The 20170-nt window shown below is 37.6% G+C and overlaps 1 protein-coding gene across 1 annotated transcript in view; it reads right to left on the bottom strand.

Moving 5' to 3' along the window:
* Window positions 1-289: 289 nt before the first annotated feature.
* The window catches only part of ADAMTS19 (ADAM metallopeptidase with thrombospondin type 1 motif 19), a 298785-nt gene continuing 278904 nt past the window's right edge, over window positions 290-20170 (bottom strand). Inside the window, exons 22-23 of the mRNA XM_057540882.1 lie at window positions 3887-4064; window positions 290-1496 (exon numbers count right to left, since the gene is read on the bottom strand). Coding sequence (XP_057396865.1) covers window positions 1345-1496; window positions 3887-4064 — 330 coding nt within the window. The 3' untranslated portion in view covers window positions 290-1344. The remainder of the gene's footprint in view (window positions 1497-3886; window positions 4065-20170) is intronic.

The raw sequence follows: 20170 nt of genomic DNA, 5'->3' as shown, positions 1-20170 counted from the left end.
CACATGCAGTGAACTGTATTACAGGAGAGGGACCCCAATTTTAAGGAATCTGAAACTTTCATAATGAGAAATAAGAATGTCTGCCCTTTGCTCCAAAAAAGACGCTATCTTTACCTTCCAAGGCTGTTCATTACACAAACATCCTTTAGAAGACACTCCAGAACAAAAGCAGACAGTGCCAAGACATGTGGAAATGTGAGAGACTCATGAAGAATTGCCTCCCAGCAGGAAGTTTCACATATTTTATTGAAAAATCTAAGAAATCATGTGAATCATGTACAATATTTTCTCACAAGAAAACCTTTAAGCTGGTTTTTAAACGTTTCACAGAATTGTAAAACTTTTTTAATTTTTAGAAAGAAAAAACACAATGAAACTACCACAGTATTATAAGCTTTTTGTTTTTCCTTGTTTCTAGGGAAAAGACTGAAAACTAGTAAATTTTCTCATTATGATTTGTGAGGCTAAGTACTATATTCTTTTATAGATCTGCTAAAAAGATACAAGGAAATGAGGGGATCAACGCTTTCTTTGTTCAAAATATTTTAAAAAGCTAAAATCTAATGACAACATGTTAAAATAATACACACTTTTGTAGGATGTTACCATTTCTATAACGGTTTCTCTACACTATATCAACAGTGCAATGGTGATTCAGTGTAAATCATTACAGTGTTTCATTGTTACAATACTTGTGTTCAAGTACATGTTCATGAACATGATCAAAGTCTCTATTTTGACTTTTCTTTTTCATTATTAAAATAAGGCTATAATTACAGTAGAATTTTTCCTATGGATATCTCTAAATCTGAACGCAATGAATAATACATTCTCTAAAAACCTGTTCAACACTATGAGGTTTGTTATGTTGACACATCTACTGCAGATTACAGAAAATGGGCTAGGTCTGCATCAGGATACCAAAAAACAAAAATGATTTCTCTCCATATATAACTAAACTATTATGCTAAATTAGTATACATTCTGGATAACTCAATGGTATTGTCGGGGAGAGAGTAGCATCTTAGAGACAGCCCTAACTTAAAAAAATGTTGTGTTTTTTTGTTTTTTTAAAGCCTAAAGATCTTGGTTTTTTGTTTTTCCCTTTTTATTTTTATTCCGGAAAATGGATCCAACTTATTTATATAAAATTATTTATGAAGCCATATAGTATAAATCAAAATGTTTGTAGAACCAAAACAAACACCATATTGGATGTGTGGCAGGCAAAAAAATAAATTAATTTGATTAAATTATATGTAATCTGATAATATTTGGTCTGAAAAACATGCTAGCGTGTGTGTTTATAAATAATGTAATTGCAAAGAGCCAGCCTGCTAGAGGTCAACTCTTCTGCTGCAGCTTTTGGGCATAGAAGTCCCTGCACGTCTCACAGCAGCGCTGATACCACCGCATGTCCTGACAGAGGTTCTTCTCACGTATCACCCGGCAGTACACAGGCCACTGATTTCCCAGGCACTTGAAAGTCAGAGCAGCTGTGAAGCAGAACACAGGGAACTAGGTGTCATGAGATAAACTAGGTGTCATGAGTAGAAACAAAGAGCAATCACTTAAGTTGGGGGATTTTGTACACACACGTTGACTCATGTATATTACCTTGCAGAGCATAAAAGATAAAGAAACACACACACACACACACATACCCTATAATAAAGGAGTAAAGTGAATGAATAATGGTCTTACTCATGAGCTTTTATAGACTTATTAAAGCTAGATTTCCCAAATCCAATAAGTGTACTGCAAATGGCTTTTAAGTTTCCATTTCATGGCTTTCATTTAAGCTTGTTTTGGATTTTTAGTTGAGAAGATTAAAAAGAAAAATGAATGTGTTCAATATGTCCACCACTACGAGAATACAAATTAATAAGTATTGTTACGGATGACATTGCAAAGACATAGAGAAACAAAAATCTGCTCACACTTATTTCACATTCCTCGTTTCCTAGATAGCAGCAGACATGTCCAGCTGGGATATTTAAGAATTGCAATTTCAGGCATCCTTAAAATCAAAGCTGATTATCAAAAGTGACTAAAATTTACAGCAATAAAGTGCTTGAAATGAGCTCTTGGTATAAAAAATTCAGTCATGTAGATTTGGTCCCAGTTTTTCTGAAGAAATAGCGTGTTCTGGCATGTATAATAAAAGACAGTTCTGCTACAACTGTTCCTTTTGCCACTATTCTAGTATGATTCATTAATTTATGTTTAAAAACCTTAAGATTTTCCAACCACTGTGCTTCTGTGTTTGGGGATGTGCCTTCAAGAAAAAATGAACAGAGAAAATGGAGTTTTAATTAAATTCTCCTTTTAATTCATTATTTTCTGACACATGATACTTCAAGAAGGGCTCCAAATAATTGTTGGAGAAAGGGATTATGCTGTTTTTGAATACAAGGATTTAGAGCATCTGCTCTAGGATTGCTTAACTTTTTGTCTTAACTAGTTTTAATTCTACTTGAACTGATTATTTCTTAGAAATGTTAATTATTTGGCTTAAAAAAGAGAATTTTTATATTTCCATGAAGAACACAAACTTTTCCATTTGATTGAATCGTATGCCTGGAAAAGTATCTATGACAATTTAGATCCTTGCATTTTGGCAATATTATTCTGTATGATTAAACTGATCCCCTGGAGATTATACATACAAATTGAAACTGAAGGTTTTCCCCCCTGGTAACCATAAGTGTGTTTTCTACATCTGTGACTCTATTTCTGTTTTGTAAATAAGTTCATCTGTACCACTTTTTTAGATTCCACATATAAGTGATATCATATGATATTTGTCTTTCTCTGTCTCACTTACTTCACTCAGTATGCCAAGGAGCAAAAGGGGGGAGGGATAAACTGGAATACTGGGATTGACATATACACACTACTATATGTAAAATAGATAACTAATAAGGACCTACTGTATAGCACAGGGACCTCTGCTCAATACTCTGTAATGACCGATCTGGGAAAAGAATCTAAAAAAGAGTGGATATATGTATGTATATAACTGATTCACTCTGCTGTACAGCAGAAACTAACACAACATTGTAAATCAACTATACTCTAATAAAAATTAATTAAAAAAAAACAACTGAAGGTGTTAAACATATATTAACCCACTGACTCCAGGCAGCAGTGCTATTAAAAGCCACTAACTGCCACAAAAATAAAGGCTAATTCATTCATGAATATTTGTTATTCAAATGCAGGATATATATACTTAAAATACATACTCTACTTCTTGATGATGTATTAGATTAAATAGCAGGAATTGAGAATATATGTGAAAGCATTTTATAACATAAAAACTATGTAAATCAATGTTACTACTATTTATTTTTATTTAACATTATGTCCTTAAAGATGAAAAAAATAGTACTTCTTGTTCAGTGGTGTAGATACATGCAACTGTTCTCCTTGAAAGTGATTTTTTTACTCTTTGTCTCTCCAAAGGATAATTTTACCCAGGATCACAAGGAAGGCTATTAACAATGAAGAGATCCAAGGTGTACACTACAACCTCACCTTTCCACAGACATTACCTTAATTGAGGGTTCTGCCATGGGACCGGTCAGAACCAAAAATATGGTTACATCCTTCAACCCTTTATAGGATGACCTTGGGTGGTATGGCATTCATAGTTCCAGGGCCTGGACCTGAGTAGACAGCTCAGGAATGAAAATAGTTTTGTCTTTAGGATTTTTTACCCACATGATCATCTGGACTAAACTATAGTTGAATAGATCCAATTTAGTCAGAACCAAACTAATTAGTATAGATGGATAACTAAGCTTTAAAGTGATATGCAAAATAGAAGAAGCCATGATCATTTCCATGTTTCTCAAAATCATCCCCTTTTTGGTCTGCTTACCCAGCCTGGGTGATGTTATAGTATTTACATTGATCTTTTCATTGCAGGGCTGAAGGTGGCATGGCCGGTATGCTGCAGGTTTTTCTGAAGAAAAACATTCATTTCCATGTCTTCCTGTGATCTTATGCATGCACTGAATAACACGGGACTGCATTCCTTTGCCACAGGTAATTGAGCACTAGGAGAGATAACAAGGTTTTGTTAACTGTTCTTTTTGTTGTTTCCTTTTTCTAGGCTGTGAGCCACCTTCTCCTTATATTTGCTAAAATTGAACATGAGCCACAACATCCAGGGTTAATGTAAAACATGGGTCAGAAATGTTGTTGCTCATAACTTGGGCACCAGTGCTGTTCAGAATATCTAGCTGACCTAAGGCAGAGCTTTGGACAATGAAGGACATAGGCGATTAAAAAAATTTACAGCAGAAATTAACACAACATTGTAAATCAACTATACTTCAATAAAATTAAAAAAAAAAGTTGGAGAGTATGACTTGGGAAAGAGAGTGGGTGATACCAGTAAGTAATGAACTTGGGCAGACAGTTTTTAAAGCTTTAATATCCAGTTTGCAACAAATAATTGATTCACTGTTCTTTAATTTAGTCATTGATGCTCGAGAGTTAGATATGCCCAACTGTGGAGCCAGATCCTCGTTATAGCCTTTTAATGTACTCATCCACTCCATTTGCTCTGGCCTTAAAATGTTTATTAAGAATATCAACATGAAAAAAAAAAAAAAAAGAATATCAACATGGCTGGGGGCTTCCCTGGTGGCGCAGTGGTTAAGAATCTGCCTGCCAATGCAGGGGACACGGGTTCAAGCCCTGGTCCGGGAAGATCCCACACACCGTGGGCCGTGCAGCAACTAAGCCCGTGCGCCACAACTACTGAGCCTGCGCTCTAGAGCCCGTGTGCCACAACTTCTGAAGCCCGTGCGCCTAGAGCCCGTGCTCTGCAACGAGAAGACACCACAATGAGAAGCCTGCGCACTGCAATGAACAGTAACCCCAGCTCGCTGCAACTAGAGAAAGCCTGTGCGCAGCAACAAAGACCCAACGCAGCCAAAAATAAATACATAAAATAAATAAATTTATTAAAAAAAAAGAATATCAACATGGCTTATCAACCTGATGTGTTATTGAAATAACTGCTATGACTTCTCAGATTACATGACATCCAAAATTGTGCAAATAATATTTGATAATCTGTATTTTTCTAATAAGATACCCTTTTAATGGATTCCTTGTATTTCAGCTAAATGTAGTTTGTCTTCATTTGTAAGATATTTCAGAGAACATATTTAACTTACAATGTTTGTTTATTAAAGAAGTCTCTTGGGTCCATATATATATCACTAGATTTAATTTGTTACACAAATAAACTGATGTTGAGTTGAATGAGAAAATACAATTATTTTATGGTATCAAAATTACATGTGGGAGAGGGAATGTTCTTGTGTTTCTGAAAATAGTAATTTATTTACTAGTTACACTATTTTCTATGTGGTAAAGATTTAGCCATATCTGGCTAAACAGTTCTAAAAAACTTAGAACTCCTTATAGAGATGATCTCGGTGTATTCTATTTGAAAATTGGTAAATACTTTCTGATTGTCACCTTTTAGATATGCAGGCACAAGGTTTGTAATGTTTGTTCCCCTTTGTATCTGACCAAGTCATTGTTAGGATTGCATTTTCTTTGTAAGAATTTTCAGTTCTTCCTTTACTATCATCTTGGGTCCCCTGCTCTTCTTATTTTCATTAGCACAAGAAGTATTCTACACAAACCCTTGACACCTCAAATCTGTTTGCTCCTGTTTACTTTGTCTTTAGCTCCCAGCCTTCCAGTCAATCCCAAATATTAACACAGAAGATGTATTCTTTTAAAATTGCTTTATATATATATAAAATCTCCTTGGAAAAAACTTCAGTTACTGAGCTCCCCATTGTCTAAGAGATAAAGCCCAGTATCCCCAAATCTCCAGGCTGGCATTTATCTAGCTCCTCCAACAGTTTTCCACCTCTCTGCTTTAGGGATCATTTGCTCTATAAAACACTAATCATGCCTATGCACTTTCTACTCTCACAATTACAACTGTGCCTAGCCTCTTTTCAAATCACAATCTCAAATCCACTACTTCCACGAAGTGGTCCACAATTATCCCAACTACTTATGCATATTTATACAACATTTATGCTTCAAAACCATATATCCATCCATCTGAGGCTACCCCTTAGAATCACTTGGAGAAAAAAAATTTTTAACTATAGATTTTAAGGCCTAGAATTTCTAAGTCAGGAAACAGATTGAGTCTGGGAATATACATTAAAAAAAAAAAAAGTATCTAGGTGATTCTGCTGCACAGCCTGAGTTTGGAAACTACTGGTCAATAGCATGTGTTCTGCATTTAATGTAGGCCAGTGTGTATTACTTTTTATCTTTGATTAGTATCTTTTCATGTATCTAGTTTGTCTCTTGGTAAATCTCTTGAAATTAGGCTCACTGTCATATCACTTTCAGTAATAAAACCTACATATCAGGTATGAAAATAGCTTACTAAGAATAATACAATTTTATGTGCATGCTATTAATATGCATCTACTTTATAGATGACTGATCTTTCTAAATTTTATTCTGTAAATACTTCTGCATATAACCCTCCTTGTATCTGATGAATTCTTAGCTTTATGTAAACAGCAGATTAAAGAACAACAACTGGGATATTACATGCCTTTAAATCTGATTCTTTTTTTCTTGTTAACTTCTATAGGATCTAAATGTTTCCAGTTCAGTTTAAGCTTTATTATAACTTAAAAAATATTGTAAGAGGAGTAACTGTTTGACATGGTCTTTCCCCCTTGGAAGTATGTATCTTAGTATCACTCAATAGAATGGATATAAGTATTTAAATATAGACACCATGCTTCTTAGGACTATTTTCAGGAAAATTCAAAACAGTTAAACTAAAAACTTTTAAGGGGTTAAGTTTATGTGGAAAAATATTCTAGTATCTACTCCTAAAATTTTGGGAGACCTTGGAAGTAATCACAATATTTGAGAAACAAAAAGAACAGTGGGCGTTTTATAATAGATGAACTCATTTTGATGCAATAGAGAAGGTTCTCAATCATATGTCAAAGAAGCCTAGTAATCAATCACATACTATTCCCAATACTTTCAGCTAATCTTATATCAACTCCAAAGGACATGTGTTAACCAAAGTAACGTTATTTTTCAGGATTACAAAGTAAATATAGATACACGATAACTCAGAATACATAATTTTAGCAGATAATGGCTGAAGAGTGCCTTCCATAAAAATTTTTTTTAAATTAAGAGAAAAAAAATCATTTAATTAAAATGGTATCATTCCTGCCTTTGAAACTAATGGAATAAGCTTTATTATGAAATTAGTCTAATAGCCTTAGAATCTAATTTTCATTAGAATACTTTAATAATAAAAATAACAAGCTTTTACTAATAATTATGTTCTTTATAAAATACACAGTGGTAAAAATTTTATTACAAATGTGTGAAAAATAAACAGATATTTGAAATGGAACAATTGAAATCCCAAAGTATCTTCTAAACTATTCCTTACTTTATTATGGAAGATACCTCTAAATAATTGGATATTTCTCAAATCACATCACTATGATTAAAGACAGACAGACATTAAAAGAAAAAGTCAAAATAATTCTGGCTTGAAATGACGAGACCTGGGCTCTAATACTATCTCTAGAACCTAATGTACCTGGGACTTAGTTCTCCTTTTTGTAAAGCAAACGCATTGTAGTAGATCATAGCTACACTTTCAGGTCTAAATTACTACAAAAGGAAAAATTCCAAATAACTTATTATTAAAAGTTACTGTAGTCAGGCAATTTTTAAGTGGTGACACTGCATAAAAGTAAAGATGCTAATTTCATTATCTAATTATTCACTATGCTACCCAACAATGGTATGATAGGCGTTTATTAAATGAAGTCTCAAAATTATAGCTTTTTGAATGTTTCAGAATATTCAATCATTTATTGGCTTTTCAAATATTTACTGATCACCCATCATGTTCAGGATCCTGTGCAGAAGCTAAAAGCAGCAGAAATTATTAATACTATGGGGCTGGTACTTTATTCAATAAACTTTACAACAAAACGCAATGATCTAAAATAGATGGAGTTAGATTACGAAACATTGTGGAAGCTGGGTAATTTCACCCATTCTTAGCCAAGTGTTTAATATTTTAAATAATCAGTTGTACTATGGAACCAGTTTGTTGCTTTAGGATCAAAGGGAACCAATAATATTACTTCTGAAAGCTTTCACTCCATACAATACTAATAGTAGTTAGCACTTACTTAGTATTTATTATATGCCAGGTACTGTGTTAGAGGTTACATTTATTTTAATATCTCATATGAAGCCAATGAGTACTATTATTTTATTTTATTTTTTTTCAAACATCTTTATTGAAGTATAATTGCCTTACAATAGTGTGTTAGCATCTGCTTTATAACAAAGTGAATCTGTTATACATATACAATATGTTCCCATTTCTCTTCCCTCTTGCATCTCCCTCCCTCCCACCCTCCCCATCCCACCCCTCTAGGTGGTCACAAAGCACCGAGCTGATCTCCCTGTGCTATGCGGCTGCTTCCCACTAGCTATCTATTTTACATTTGGTAGTGTATATATGTCCATGACACTCTCTTACCCTGTCACATCTCACCCCACCCCCTCCCCATATCCTCAAGTCCATTCTCTAGTAGGTCTGTGTCTTTATTCCCGTCTTGCCACTAGGTTCTTCATGGCCTTTTTTTTTTTTTTTTTTCCCCTTAGATTCCATATATATGTGTTAGCATACTGTATTTGTTTTTCTCTTTCTGACTTACTTCACTCTGTATGACAGACTCTAACTCCATCCACCTCATTACAAATACCTCCATTTCATTTCTTTTTATGGCTGAGTAATATTCCATTGTATATATGTGCCACATCTTCTTTATCCATTTATCTGTCGATGGACATTTAGGTTGCTTCCATGTCCTGGCTATTGTAAATAGAGCTGCAATGAACATTTTGGTACATGACTCTTTTTGAACTATGGTTTTCTCAGGGTATATGCCCAGTAGTGGGATTGCTGGGTCGTATGGTAGTTCTATTTGTAGTTTTTTAAGGAACCTCCATACTGTTCTCCATAGTGGCTGTATCAATTTACATTCCCACCAACAGTGCAAGAGTGTTCCCTTTCCTCCACACCCTCTCCAGCATTTATTGTTTCTAGATTTTTTGATGATGGCCATTCTGACCGGTGTGAGATGATATCTCATTGTAGTTTTGATTTGCATTTCTCTAATGATTAATGATGTTGAGCATTCTTTCATGTGTCTGTAGGCCATCTGTATATCTTCTTTGGAGAAATGTCTATTTAGATCTTCTGCCCATTTTTGGATTGGGTTGTTCGTTTTTTTGTTATTGAGCTGCATGAGCTGCTTGTAAATCTTGGAGATTAATCCTTTGTCAGTTGCTTCATTTGCAAATATTTTCTCCCATTCTGAGGGTTGTCTTTTGGTCTTGTTTATGGTTTCCTTTGCTGTGCAAAAGCTTTTAAGTTTCATTAGGTCCCATTTGTTTATTTGTGTTCTTATTTCCATTTCTCTGGGAGCTGGGTCAAAAAGAATCTTGCTGTGATGTATGTCATAGAATGTTCTGCCTATGTTTTCCTCTAAGAGTTTGATAGTGTCTGCCCTTACACTTAGGTCTTTAATCCATTTTGAGTTTATTTTTGAGCATGGTGTCAGGGAGTGTTCTAATTTCATACTGTTACATGTTCCTGTCCAATTTTCCCAGCACCACTTATTGAAGAGGCTGTCTTTTCTCCACTGTATATGCTTGCCTCCTTTATCAAAGATAAGGTGACCATATGTGTGTGGGTTTATCTCTGGGCTTTCTATCCTGTTCCATTGATCTATATTTCTGTTTTTGTGCCAGTACCAAACTGTCTTGATTACTGAAGCTTTGTAATATAGTCTGAAGTCAGGGAGCCTGATTCCCCCAGCTCCATTTTTCGTTCTCAAGATGGCTTTGGCTATTCGGGGTCTTTTGTGTTTCCATACAAATTGTGAAATTTTTTGTTCTAGTTCTGTGAAAAATGCCAGTGGTAGTTTGATAGGGATTGCATTGAATCTGTAGATTGCTTTGGGAAGTAGAGTCATTTTCACAATGTTGATTCTTCCAATCCAGGAACATGGTATATCTCTCCATCTATTTGTATCATCTTTAATTTCTTTCATCAGTGTCTTATAATTTTCTGCATACAGGTCTTTTGTCTCCTTAGGTAGGTTTATTCCTAGATATTTTATTCTTTTTGTTGCAAGGGTAAATGGGAGTGTTTTCTTAATTTCACTTTCAGATTTTTCGTCATTAGTGTATAGAAATGCAAGAGATTTCTGTGCATTAATTTTGTATCCTGCTACTTTACCAAATTCATTGATTAGCTCTAGGAGTTTTCTGGTAGCATCTTTAGGATTCTCTATGTATAGTATCATGTCATCTGCAAATAGTGACAGCTTTACTTCTTCTTTTCCGATTTGGATTCCTTTTATTTCTTTGTCTTCTCTGATTGCTGTGGCTAGGACTTCCAGAACTATGTTGAATAATAGTGGTGAGAGTGGGCAACCTTGTCTTGTTCCTGATCTTAGTGGAAATGGTTTCAGTTTTTCACCATTGAGGACAATGTTGGCTGTGGGTTTGTCATATATGGCCTTTATTATGTTGAGGAAAGTTCCCTCTATGCCTACTTTCTGCAGGGCTTTTATCATAAATGGGTGTTGAATTTTGTCGAAAGCTTTCTCTGCATCTATTGAGATGATCATATGGTTTTTCTCCTTCAATTTGTTAATATGGTGTATCACATTGATTGATTTGCGTATATTGAAGAATCCTTGCATTCCTGGGATAAACCCCACTTGATCATGGTGTATGATCCTTTTAATGTGCTGTTGGATTCTGTTTGCTAGTATTTTGTTGAGGATTTTTGCATCTATGTTCATCAGTGATATTGGCCTGTAGTTTTCTTTCTTTGTGACATCTTTGTCTGGTTTTGGTATCAGGGTGATGGTGGCCTCATAGAATGAGTTTGGGAGTGTTCCTCCCTCTGCAATATTTTGGAAGAGTTTGAGAAGGATAGGTGTTAGCTCTTCTCTAAATGTTTGATAGAATTCGCCTGTGAAGCCATCTGGTCCTGGGCTTTTGTTTGTTGGAAGGTTTTTAATCACAGTTTCAATTTCAGTGCTTGTGATTGGTCTGTTCATATTTTCTATTTCTTCCTGGTTCAGTCTCGGCAGTTTGTGCATTTCTAAGAATCTGTCCATTTCTTCCAGGTTGTCCATTTTATTGGCATATAGTTGCTTGTAGTAATCTCTTATGATCTTTTGTATTTCTGCAGTGTCAGTGGTTACTTCTCCTTTTTCATTTCTAATTCTATTGATCTGAGTCTTCTCCCTTTTTCTCTTGATGAGTCTGGCTAATGGTTTATCAATTTTGTTTATCTTCTCAAAGAACCAGCTTTTAGTTTCATTGATTTTTGCTATTGTTTCCTTCATTTCTTTTTCATTTATTTCTGACCTGATCTTTATAATTTCTTTCCTTCTGCTGGCTTTGGGGTTTTTTTGTTCTTCTTTCTCTAATTGCTTTAGGTGCAAGGTTAGGTTGTTTATTCGAGATGTTGCCTGTTTCTTGAGGTAGGCTTGTATTGCTATAAACTTCCCTCTTAGCACTGCTTTTGCTGTGTCCCATAGGTTTTGGGTCGTCGTGTCTCCATTGTCATTTGGTTCTAGGTATTTTTTGATTTCCCCTTTGATTTCTTCAGTAATCACTTCATTATTAAGTAATGTATTGTGTAGCCTCCATGTGTTTGTATTTTTTACAGATCTTTTCCTGTAATTGACATCTAGTCTCATAGCGTTGTGGTCGGAAAAGATACTTGATACGATTTCAATTTTCTTAAATTTACCAAGGCTTGATTTGTGACCCAAGATATGATCTATCCTGGAGAATGTTCCATGAGCACTTGAGAAAAATGTGTATTCTGTTGTTTTTGGGTGGAATGTCCTATAAATATCAATTAAGTCCATATTGTTTAATGTATCATTTAAAGCTTGTGTTTCCTTATTTATTTTCATTTTGGATGATCTGTCCATTGGTGAAAGTGGGGTGTTAAAGTCCCCTACTATGATTGTGTTGCTGTCAATTTCCCCTTTCATGGCTGTTAGTATTTGCCTTATGTATTGAGGTGCTCCTATGTTGGGTGCATAAATATTTACAATTGTTATACCTTCCTCTTGGATCGATCCCTTGATCATTATATAGTGTCCTTCTTTGTCTCTTGTAATAGTCTTTATTTTAAAGTCTATTTTGTCTGATATGAGAATTGCTACTCCAGCTTTCTTTTGATTTCCATTTGCATGGAATATCTTTTTCCATCCCCTCACTTTCAGTCTGTATGTGTCCCTAGGTCTGAAGTGGGTCTCTTGTAGACAGCATATGTATGGGTCTTGTTTTTGTATCCATTCAGCCAGCCTGTGTCTTTTGGTGGGAGCATTTAATCCATTTACATTCAAGGTGATTATCGATATGTATGTTCCTATTCCCATTTTCTTAAATGTATTGGGTTTGTTATTGTAGGTGTTTTCCTTCTCTTGTGTTTCTTGCCTAGAGAAGTGCCTTTAGCATTTGTTGTAAAGCTGGTTTGGTGGTGCTGAACTCTCTCAGCTTTTGCTTGTCTGTAAAGGTTTTAATTTCTCCATCGAATCTGAATGAGATCCTTGCTGGGTAGAGTAATCTTGGTTGTAGGTTTTTCTCCTTCATGACTTTAAGTATATCCTGCCACTCCCTTCTGGCTTGCAGAGTTTCTGCTGAGAGATCAGATGTTAACCTTATGGGGATTCCCTTGTGTGTTATTTGTTTTTTTTCCCTTGCTGCCTTTAATATGTTTTCCTTATATTTAATTTTTGACAGTTTGATTAATATGTGTCTTGGCGTGTTCCTCCTTGGGTTTATCCTGTATGGGACTCTCTGTGCTTCCAGGACTTGATTAACTATTTCCTTTCCCATATTAGGGAAGTTTTCAACTATAATCTCTTCAAAAATTTTCTCAGTCCCTTTCTTTTTCTCTTCTTCTTCTGGTACCCCTATAATTCGAATGTTGGCACGTTTAATGTTGTCCCAGAGGTCCCTGAGACTGTCCTCAGTTCTTTTCATTCTTTTTTCTTCATCCTGCTCTGTAGTAGTTATTTCCACCATTTTATCTTCCAGGTCACTTATCCTTTCTTCTGCCTCAGTTATTCTACTATTGATCCCATCTAGAGTATTTTTAATTACATTTATTGTGTTTTTCATCATTGCTTGGTTCCTCTTTAGTTCTTCTACATCCTTGTTAAATGTTTCTTGCATTTTGTCTATTCTATTTCCAAGATTTTGGATCATCCTTACTATCATTATTCTGAATTCTTTTTCAGGTAGACTACCTATTTCCTCTTCATTTGTTAAGTCCAGTGTGTTTTGAGCCTGCTCCTTCATCTGCTGTGTGTTTTTCTGTCGTCTCATTTTGCCTATCTTACTGTGTTTGGGGTCTCCTTTTCACAGGCTGCAGGTTCGTAGTTCCCGTTGTTTTGGGTATCTGTCCCCAGCGGCTAAGGTTGGTTCAGTGGGTTGTGTAGGCTTCCTGGTGGAGGGAACTAGTGCCTGAGTTCTGGTGGATGAGGCTAGATCTTGTCTTTCTGGTGGGCACGTCCACGTTTGGTGGTGTATTTTGTGGTGTCTGTGGCCTTATTATGATTTTAGGCAGCCTCTCTGCCAATGGATGGGGTTGTGTTCCTGTCTAGCTAGTTGTTTGGCATAGGATGTCCAGCACTGTAGCTTGCTGGTCGTTGAGTGAAGCTGGGTCTTGATGTTGAGATGGAGATCTCTGGGAGATTTTTGCCGTTTGGTATTACATGGAGCTGGGAGGTCTCTTGTGGACCAGTGTTCTGAAGTTGGCTCTCCCACCTCAGAGGCACGGCCCTGATGCCTGGCTGGAGCACCAAGAGCCTTTCGTCCACACAGCTCAGAGTAAAAGGGAGAAAAAATAGAAAGAAAGAAAGAAAGAGGCTATAATATAGTGAAGTAAAATAAAGCTATTGTAAAGCAAAGCTATACAGACAAAATCTCACCCAGAACCATATACATATACACTCACAAAAAAAAGGAAAAGGGGAAAAATTAATATCTCCTGCTCCCAGAGTCCCCCTCCTGAATCTGGGATGATTCGTTGTCTATTCAGGTATTCAGCAGATGCAGGCACAGCAAGTTGTTTGTGGAGCTTTAATCCGCTGCTTCTGAGGCTGCTGGGAGAGATTTCCCCTTCTCTTCCCTGTTCGCACAGCTCCTGGGGTTCAGCTTTGGATCTGGACCCTCCTCTGCGTGTAGGTCGCCTGAGGGCGTCTGTTTCCCGCCCAGACAGGACGGGGTTAAAGGAGCAGCTGCTTCGGGGGCTCTGGCTCACCCAGGCCGCGGGGAGGGAGGGGTACGGAGGAGGCGGGGCGAGCCTGCGGCGGCCGAGGCCGGCGTGACGTTGCACCAGCTCGAGGCGCGCAGTGCGTTCTCCCGGGGATGTTGTCCCCGGGGATGTTGTCCCCGGATCCCGGGACCCTGGCAGTGGCGGGCTGCACAGGCTCCCAGGAGGGGAGGTGTGGAGAGTGACCTGTGCTCACACACAGGCTTTTTGGAGGCGGCAGCAGCAGCCCCAGCGTCTCACGCCCGTCTCTGGGGTCCGCGCTGATCGCCGTGGCTTGCGCCCTTCTCTGGAGTTCGTTTAGGGGGCGCTCTGAATCCCCTCTCCTTGCGCGCAGCGAAACAAAGAGGCAAGAAAAAGTCTCTTGCCTCTTCGGCAGCTGCAGACCTTTTCCCGGTCTCCCTCCCGGCTAGCTGTGGTGCGCCAACCCCTTCAGGCTGTGTTCACGCCGCCAGCCCCAGTCCTCTCCCTGCGATCCGACCACAGCCCGAGCCTCAGCTCCCAGCCCTGCCCGCCCCGGCGGGGGAGCAGACAAGCCTCTCGGGCTGGTGAGCGCCGCTCGGCGCCGAGCCTCTGTGCGGGAGTCTCTCCGATTTTCCCTCTGCGCCCCTGTTGCTGTGGGATCCGCGCTGATCGCCGCGGCTCGCGCCCTTCTCTGGAGTTCGTTTAGGCGGCGCTCTGAATCCCCTCTCCTTGCCCGCCGCGAATCAAAGAGGCAAGAAAAAGTCTCTTGCCTCTTCGGCAGCTGCAGACCTTTTCCCGGTCTCCCTCCCGGCTAGCTGTGGTGCGCCAACCCCTTCAGGCTGTGTTCACGCCGCCAGCCCCAGTCCTCTCCCTGCGATCCGACCGCAGCCCGAGCCTCAGCTCCCAGCCCCGCCCGCCCCGGCGGGGGAGCAGACAAGCCTCTCGGGCTGGTGAGTGCTGCTCGGCGCCGAGCCTCTGTGCGGGAACCTCTCCGCTTTGCCCTCCACACCCCTGTGGCTGCGCTCTCCTCCGTGGCTCTGAAGCTTCCCCCCTCCGCCCCCCGCAGTCTCCGCCCACGAAGGGGCTCCTAGTGCGTGGAAACCTTTCCTCCTTCACGGCTCCCTCCCACTGGTGCAGGTGCCGTCCCTATTCTTTTGTCTCTGTTATTTCTTTTTTCTTTTGCCCTACCCAAGTACGGGGGGAGTTTCTTGCCTTTTTGGAGGTCGGACGTTTTCTGCCAGCGTTCAGTGGGTGTTCTGTAGGAGCAGTTCCACGTGTAGGTGTATTTCTACTGTATCTGTGGGAAGGAATGTGATCTCTGCGTCTTACTCTTCCGCCATCTTCTCTCCCCCCCTCGAGTACTATTATTATTCCTTTTACACAGATGAGAAAATATAGGCTCAAATAAGTGAAACAAAGTGCCCACAGTTTTATAGCTAAGAAGTGGTGGTATTGGAGTTTGAACCCACATGTACTAAATTCAAAGACTGGACACTTATACATTACTTGCTACTAGAAGATTGCTAATATTTCTCTTTATGTTAACAGTTAAAAATCTTCTCTTTTCCCCTATCCTGCCAAATAACCTCTTATCCCCATATCTCACTCTTAACCTAAAACTAACGAATTAGAAGGCCTTTTTGGTTTTGTTTTACTGTAACTCAGGCTATGTGGTATGAGATAAACTCTTTCGCCCTAAGGACAATTCACAAGCATGCTTTATCTTTAGAATAGAGTGATCATAGAATTTATCATCCAAATCAGGGCACTTGTGAAAGAAGTTGCTGATAATTATTCCTAGACTACCGGCATAAAAGGGGACTGTCCTGGGTAATCTGGGACGCGCTGTCACACTATCTAGACAACTTACTGATAGATCTATATATTACATGATAAACACAAATGAATGGACATATGGAATACCTATTATATTCCAGGCACTATCTAATATGCCTTTACACATAATGTCTTGGTTAATCTTCCTCATAACCCTAATAATTTTACAGATGGCAAGAGTAAGGCTCACAGAGATTATTTCATTCATTCATTCAATAAATATTTACCGAAACTCTACAATGTACCAAATACTGTTCTGGATACAGGGAAGTGATAGTAAACAAAATAGACAAAAATATGTGCCTTCAAGGAGTTTACACTGTGATACTGGAGAGCAAGAAGGTCAAGAATTAAAATACATTGTATATTAGATATTGACAAGTGCTATGGAAAAAATTAAGGCTGGGAAGGAGGACTGGGAAAATTTGGGGTATGGGGTTTAGCAATTCATATGGGATGATCAGGGAAGGACTCATGGAGAAGGTGACAAAGACTTGAAGGAGAAACAAATGCACATCTTTGGATTCCAATACAATGTTCTTTCCACTGTGTCTCTACAGATCTTGGATCAAATTCAATGGCTTTCTCTCCCCTTCCTCCCTCCCTCTCTTCCTTCCTTCCTCCAGTCCTCCCGCCCTCCCTTCCTTCTTCCCTTCTGTCTTTTTTCTAATACATTTTAAACTTTGCTCTTCACATATGTACTAAGTTAAAAAATATTTGAAACATGGCAGCACTACAGACCTCCACTAAAGGACCAAATGTTAAAATGTCAACATCAATTTGCCAGCAACTGGTAAAAAAAAAACATAGGGTGCACCAGATAACTTGCCATTGATCTTTCTTTTACAAGGAAAATTTCCTGACTAAAGTATTTTAATAAGAGAGACCTGTACTGTCTGACAAATAGTCTGTTCCCCAAACAGTTTTAATATTGCCCTGAAGGACCTTTGAAACTAAGCACCTCACAAACCAATTCCATGAACTAGAAGCCTTTAATTCTGAAGAGGAAATGCAATCTTGGTGTACCAGGTTTACTACAGTAAAAAGGGAAATAGTAATCTTTAGAACAAACTTAAGCAGCAAGGCACAAGAAAAACTGATGTTGGTAATCCCTCTTTCCCACCAAAAAATGAGCCCCAAAGGCTCTGAAAATAAAATCTGCTTTGACTTAGTGACATTCATCATTTCAATCTACCTGAGAAAATTATGACCTTCCTTGCACTTGAGTACGTGAGTATTATAATATCTTTAGACCATATCGTGATAGATTTCTCTTATAATGGAATAAACCCTTTCTTGACCTGGGACATTAGTGACAATTTCTAAGATTGCATTAAATTATGTCAACCTTAGAGTTTGCATGTCAAACACTAAACATGATAAAGGAAACTTCCTCAATAATTCAAACAGTTTGGACTATTAAAATGATTAGAGAAATAGTTTAGTAAATGAGAACCATGAATACAAATGGTAGCAAATTAGCAAGAAGAAGGCTTTATCCTCTTTTAAAATGAGATATATATGTTATATAACCTTATAACTATTTCCATTATCTAAAACTTCCTTTTTGTCATTCTTACACCACACAATAAGACCTGACTTGCTTTATTTTACCTAAGAAAATTTCACCTAAATAAACTAACTGAAAGGGAAGTCTCTGGGGAAAAATAAGCAATGTCCAAGCTGGTGGAAGGGTACAGTAGACGTTTACCTAACTCAGATGTTTATAGTATTCTAAAAATGGCCAAGGAGGATCTGGTGATATATATAGATGTGAACTCTTGGAAAGTTATATTTACTAAGGTAATGATAGCTCTGAGTGGGCAGGGTTTGCCAGTACTGGTAAAGGCAGGTTAAGAGGCTAGAATGATTTGGCAAATTTGTGGACTGGCCTAAATGTGAACAAATGAGGGACATAGAAAAAAATGTAGGAAAAAAACTGCACTCAAAAAATTCTTAACAAATTCTCAACTGAGGCATTGTCATAGAAACAAAGAAATGAAATGAACTCTGAATGGCTGTTAAGTCCATCTCATGGACAAGCCAAGATGTGGAATCCTTTCTTCCACCACAAAGGATGGATGAGTGGTGAGGCACTGCCCAAAAAGCAAACTGCAGTAAGAAACTGACCATGGAAATTTCACACCTGACAGTATTATTTATGGCATTAATAGACAGTGTTGCTAAGATCTTGGTTTAATACTTGGAAAAATATGTAAACACCTTATACTAGGTGTTCAAGGAAAGGCCATTTATCTTGAGACATTTTATTGATGTTATAATTCCATTATGTTCAAAGGCAGCGAGTGTGTGCTATAAAATAACTGTGGCCCGATGAAACTCTTTTAAGTTTTCAAGTCTAATCTGATGCATTGAGGATAATTAGGTCTTAAATATCACAATGGTATAAATACATTTTTGATGGATCATATAAACATAAGGGATGAGTGTATTCTGTTACTAAATTTTCATTATATTATATAGAAATATTCATTTCACGATAGATTTGAATATGTTTATCAAGAATATGTATCTTTTAAAAATAATCTACATGTATTGTTCCCCAAAGTTTCTATGAATACCACAATGCTTAGAGGCATACATCCACTAAATACTAGTGAATAATAGCAAACATGCTCTGTAATACATTGACATGGGTAAAACATGTTTAATTCAAAGAAAAAAGGCTGCACAGGCACCAATAAGTAGCTATCTACAAGTTTATAAAGTGCCCAATGAGGGACAAAAATAGTGAACACTATTTTAGGAGGTTCTCAAAACTCGTCCATAGTACCACTTGAATCCACTTTTGTAAAGTGCAAAATTATCTTCCTGTCACTGAAAATTCATGAATCATGTAGGAATATCCACAAGGGCTCATGATATAATCTACGTGGTATGATGTCTCTGTCAAATTCACCAAAGAACACTGCTGTCTTTTTGTCTAAGAAGTAACCTAGGTACTTCTGGACAACTTAATTTCACTTAAGAACCCTTTAAAAATGGGATATCCATAAATATCTCTTAACTACTCTCCTATTTAGAGAAGAGACGCTAATTATTTCCACTGACCTCTGATTCTTGCACTGCTTCTGTGCTCCATGGGTTCTGAGATCAAGTAGATCTATTCTGCATATGTGATTTTCAGCATGGAGCTACAAGATACTTCCACATCTAGTCTTAGGTATGGGGATCCTATGGTAAAATGCCAAATCTTAAAATTACTGGTTAAATATTAGTTTCTACCTTTCCTTTCAGGACTTCAGAATAGTCAGATAGATACTGTTTGGTGCTAGTTAGTTACTCGGAATATTTAGATAACCCAGGTTTGGGAACCAATTGGGACACTATGGTATAAGTAAATGTGTACACTTAGGTTAAATAATCAACTAGTTTGGCAGTGAGTTTATGGAATTATCAATCTGTGCATGTTAAACTCTAAAGTTAAATTGTAAAACTCTTCAAGCTTAAATCCTGTAAAATGTCCTCTTAAACATTATACCAAAGAGGCAGAAAGCCTGAAAGTAAAAATACTACTGTACAGTATTTATTTGGAGTTTTATTGGATAACAAACATAACTAAACTAGTTTGCTTTTAAATTCCTTGAAAAAAAACCCCCAAATTTCAGTGTATTTGGGGGTTAAAAATAATAATTCTCACACTTGGCCAGGACAGAGATTACCCGAGATTCCTTCCTTCTAGACTGTGCCAAAGATATATATTTTGGAGAGAATGTGTATTCTCCAGGCCAACAGCTAAGGAAGGCTCTGTAATGCTTTACTCATTTCCAGCTGGCCTCTGTAAGAAATAGGAATTCCTAAATTAAGAGAAAATTGTCACTGGCAGAGTTCAGTTTTTTTTAACCAATATAATAGACAGTCTTCTAGAACCTGATATAATTCGTAATGATAAGTGCCAATCTATAACAAGGT

This window comes from Balaenoptera acutorostrata, chromosome 2 (genome assembly GCF_949987535.1).
Source record: "Balaenoptera acutorostrata chromosome 2, mBalAcu1.1, whole genome shotgun sequence".
NCBI classification, from domain to species: domain Eukaryota; kingdom Metazoa; phylum Chordata; class Mammalia; order Artiodactyla; family Balaenopteridae; genus Balaenoptera; species Balaenoptera acutorostrata.
This window is presented reverse-complemented; position numbering and strand designations above follow the sequence as displayed.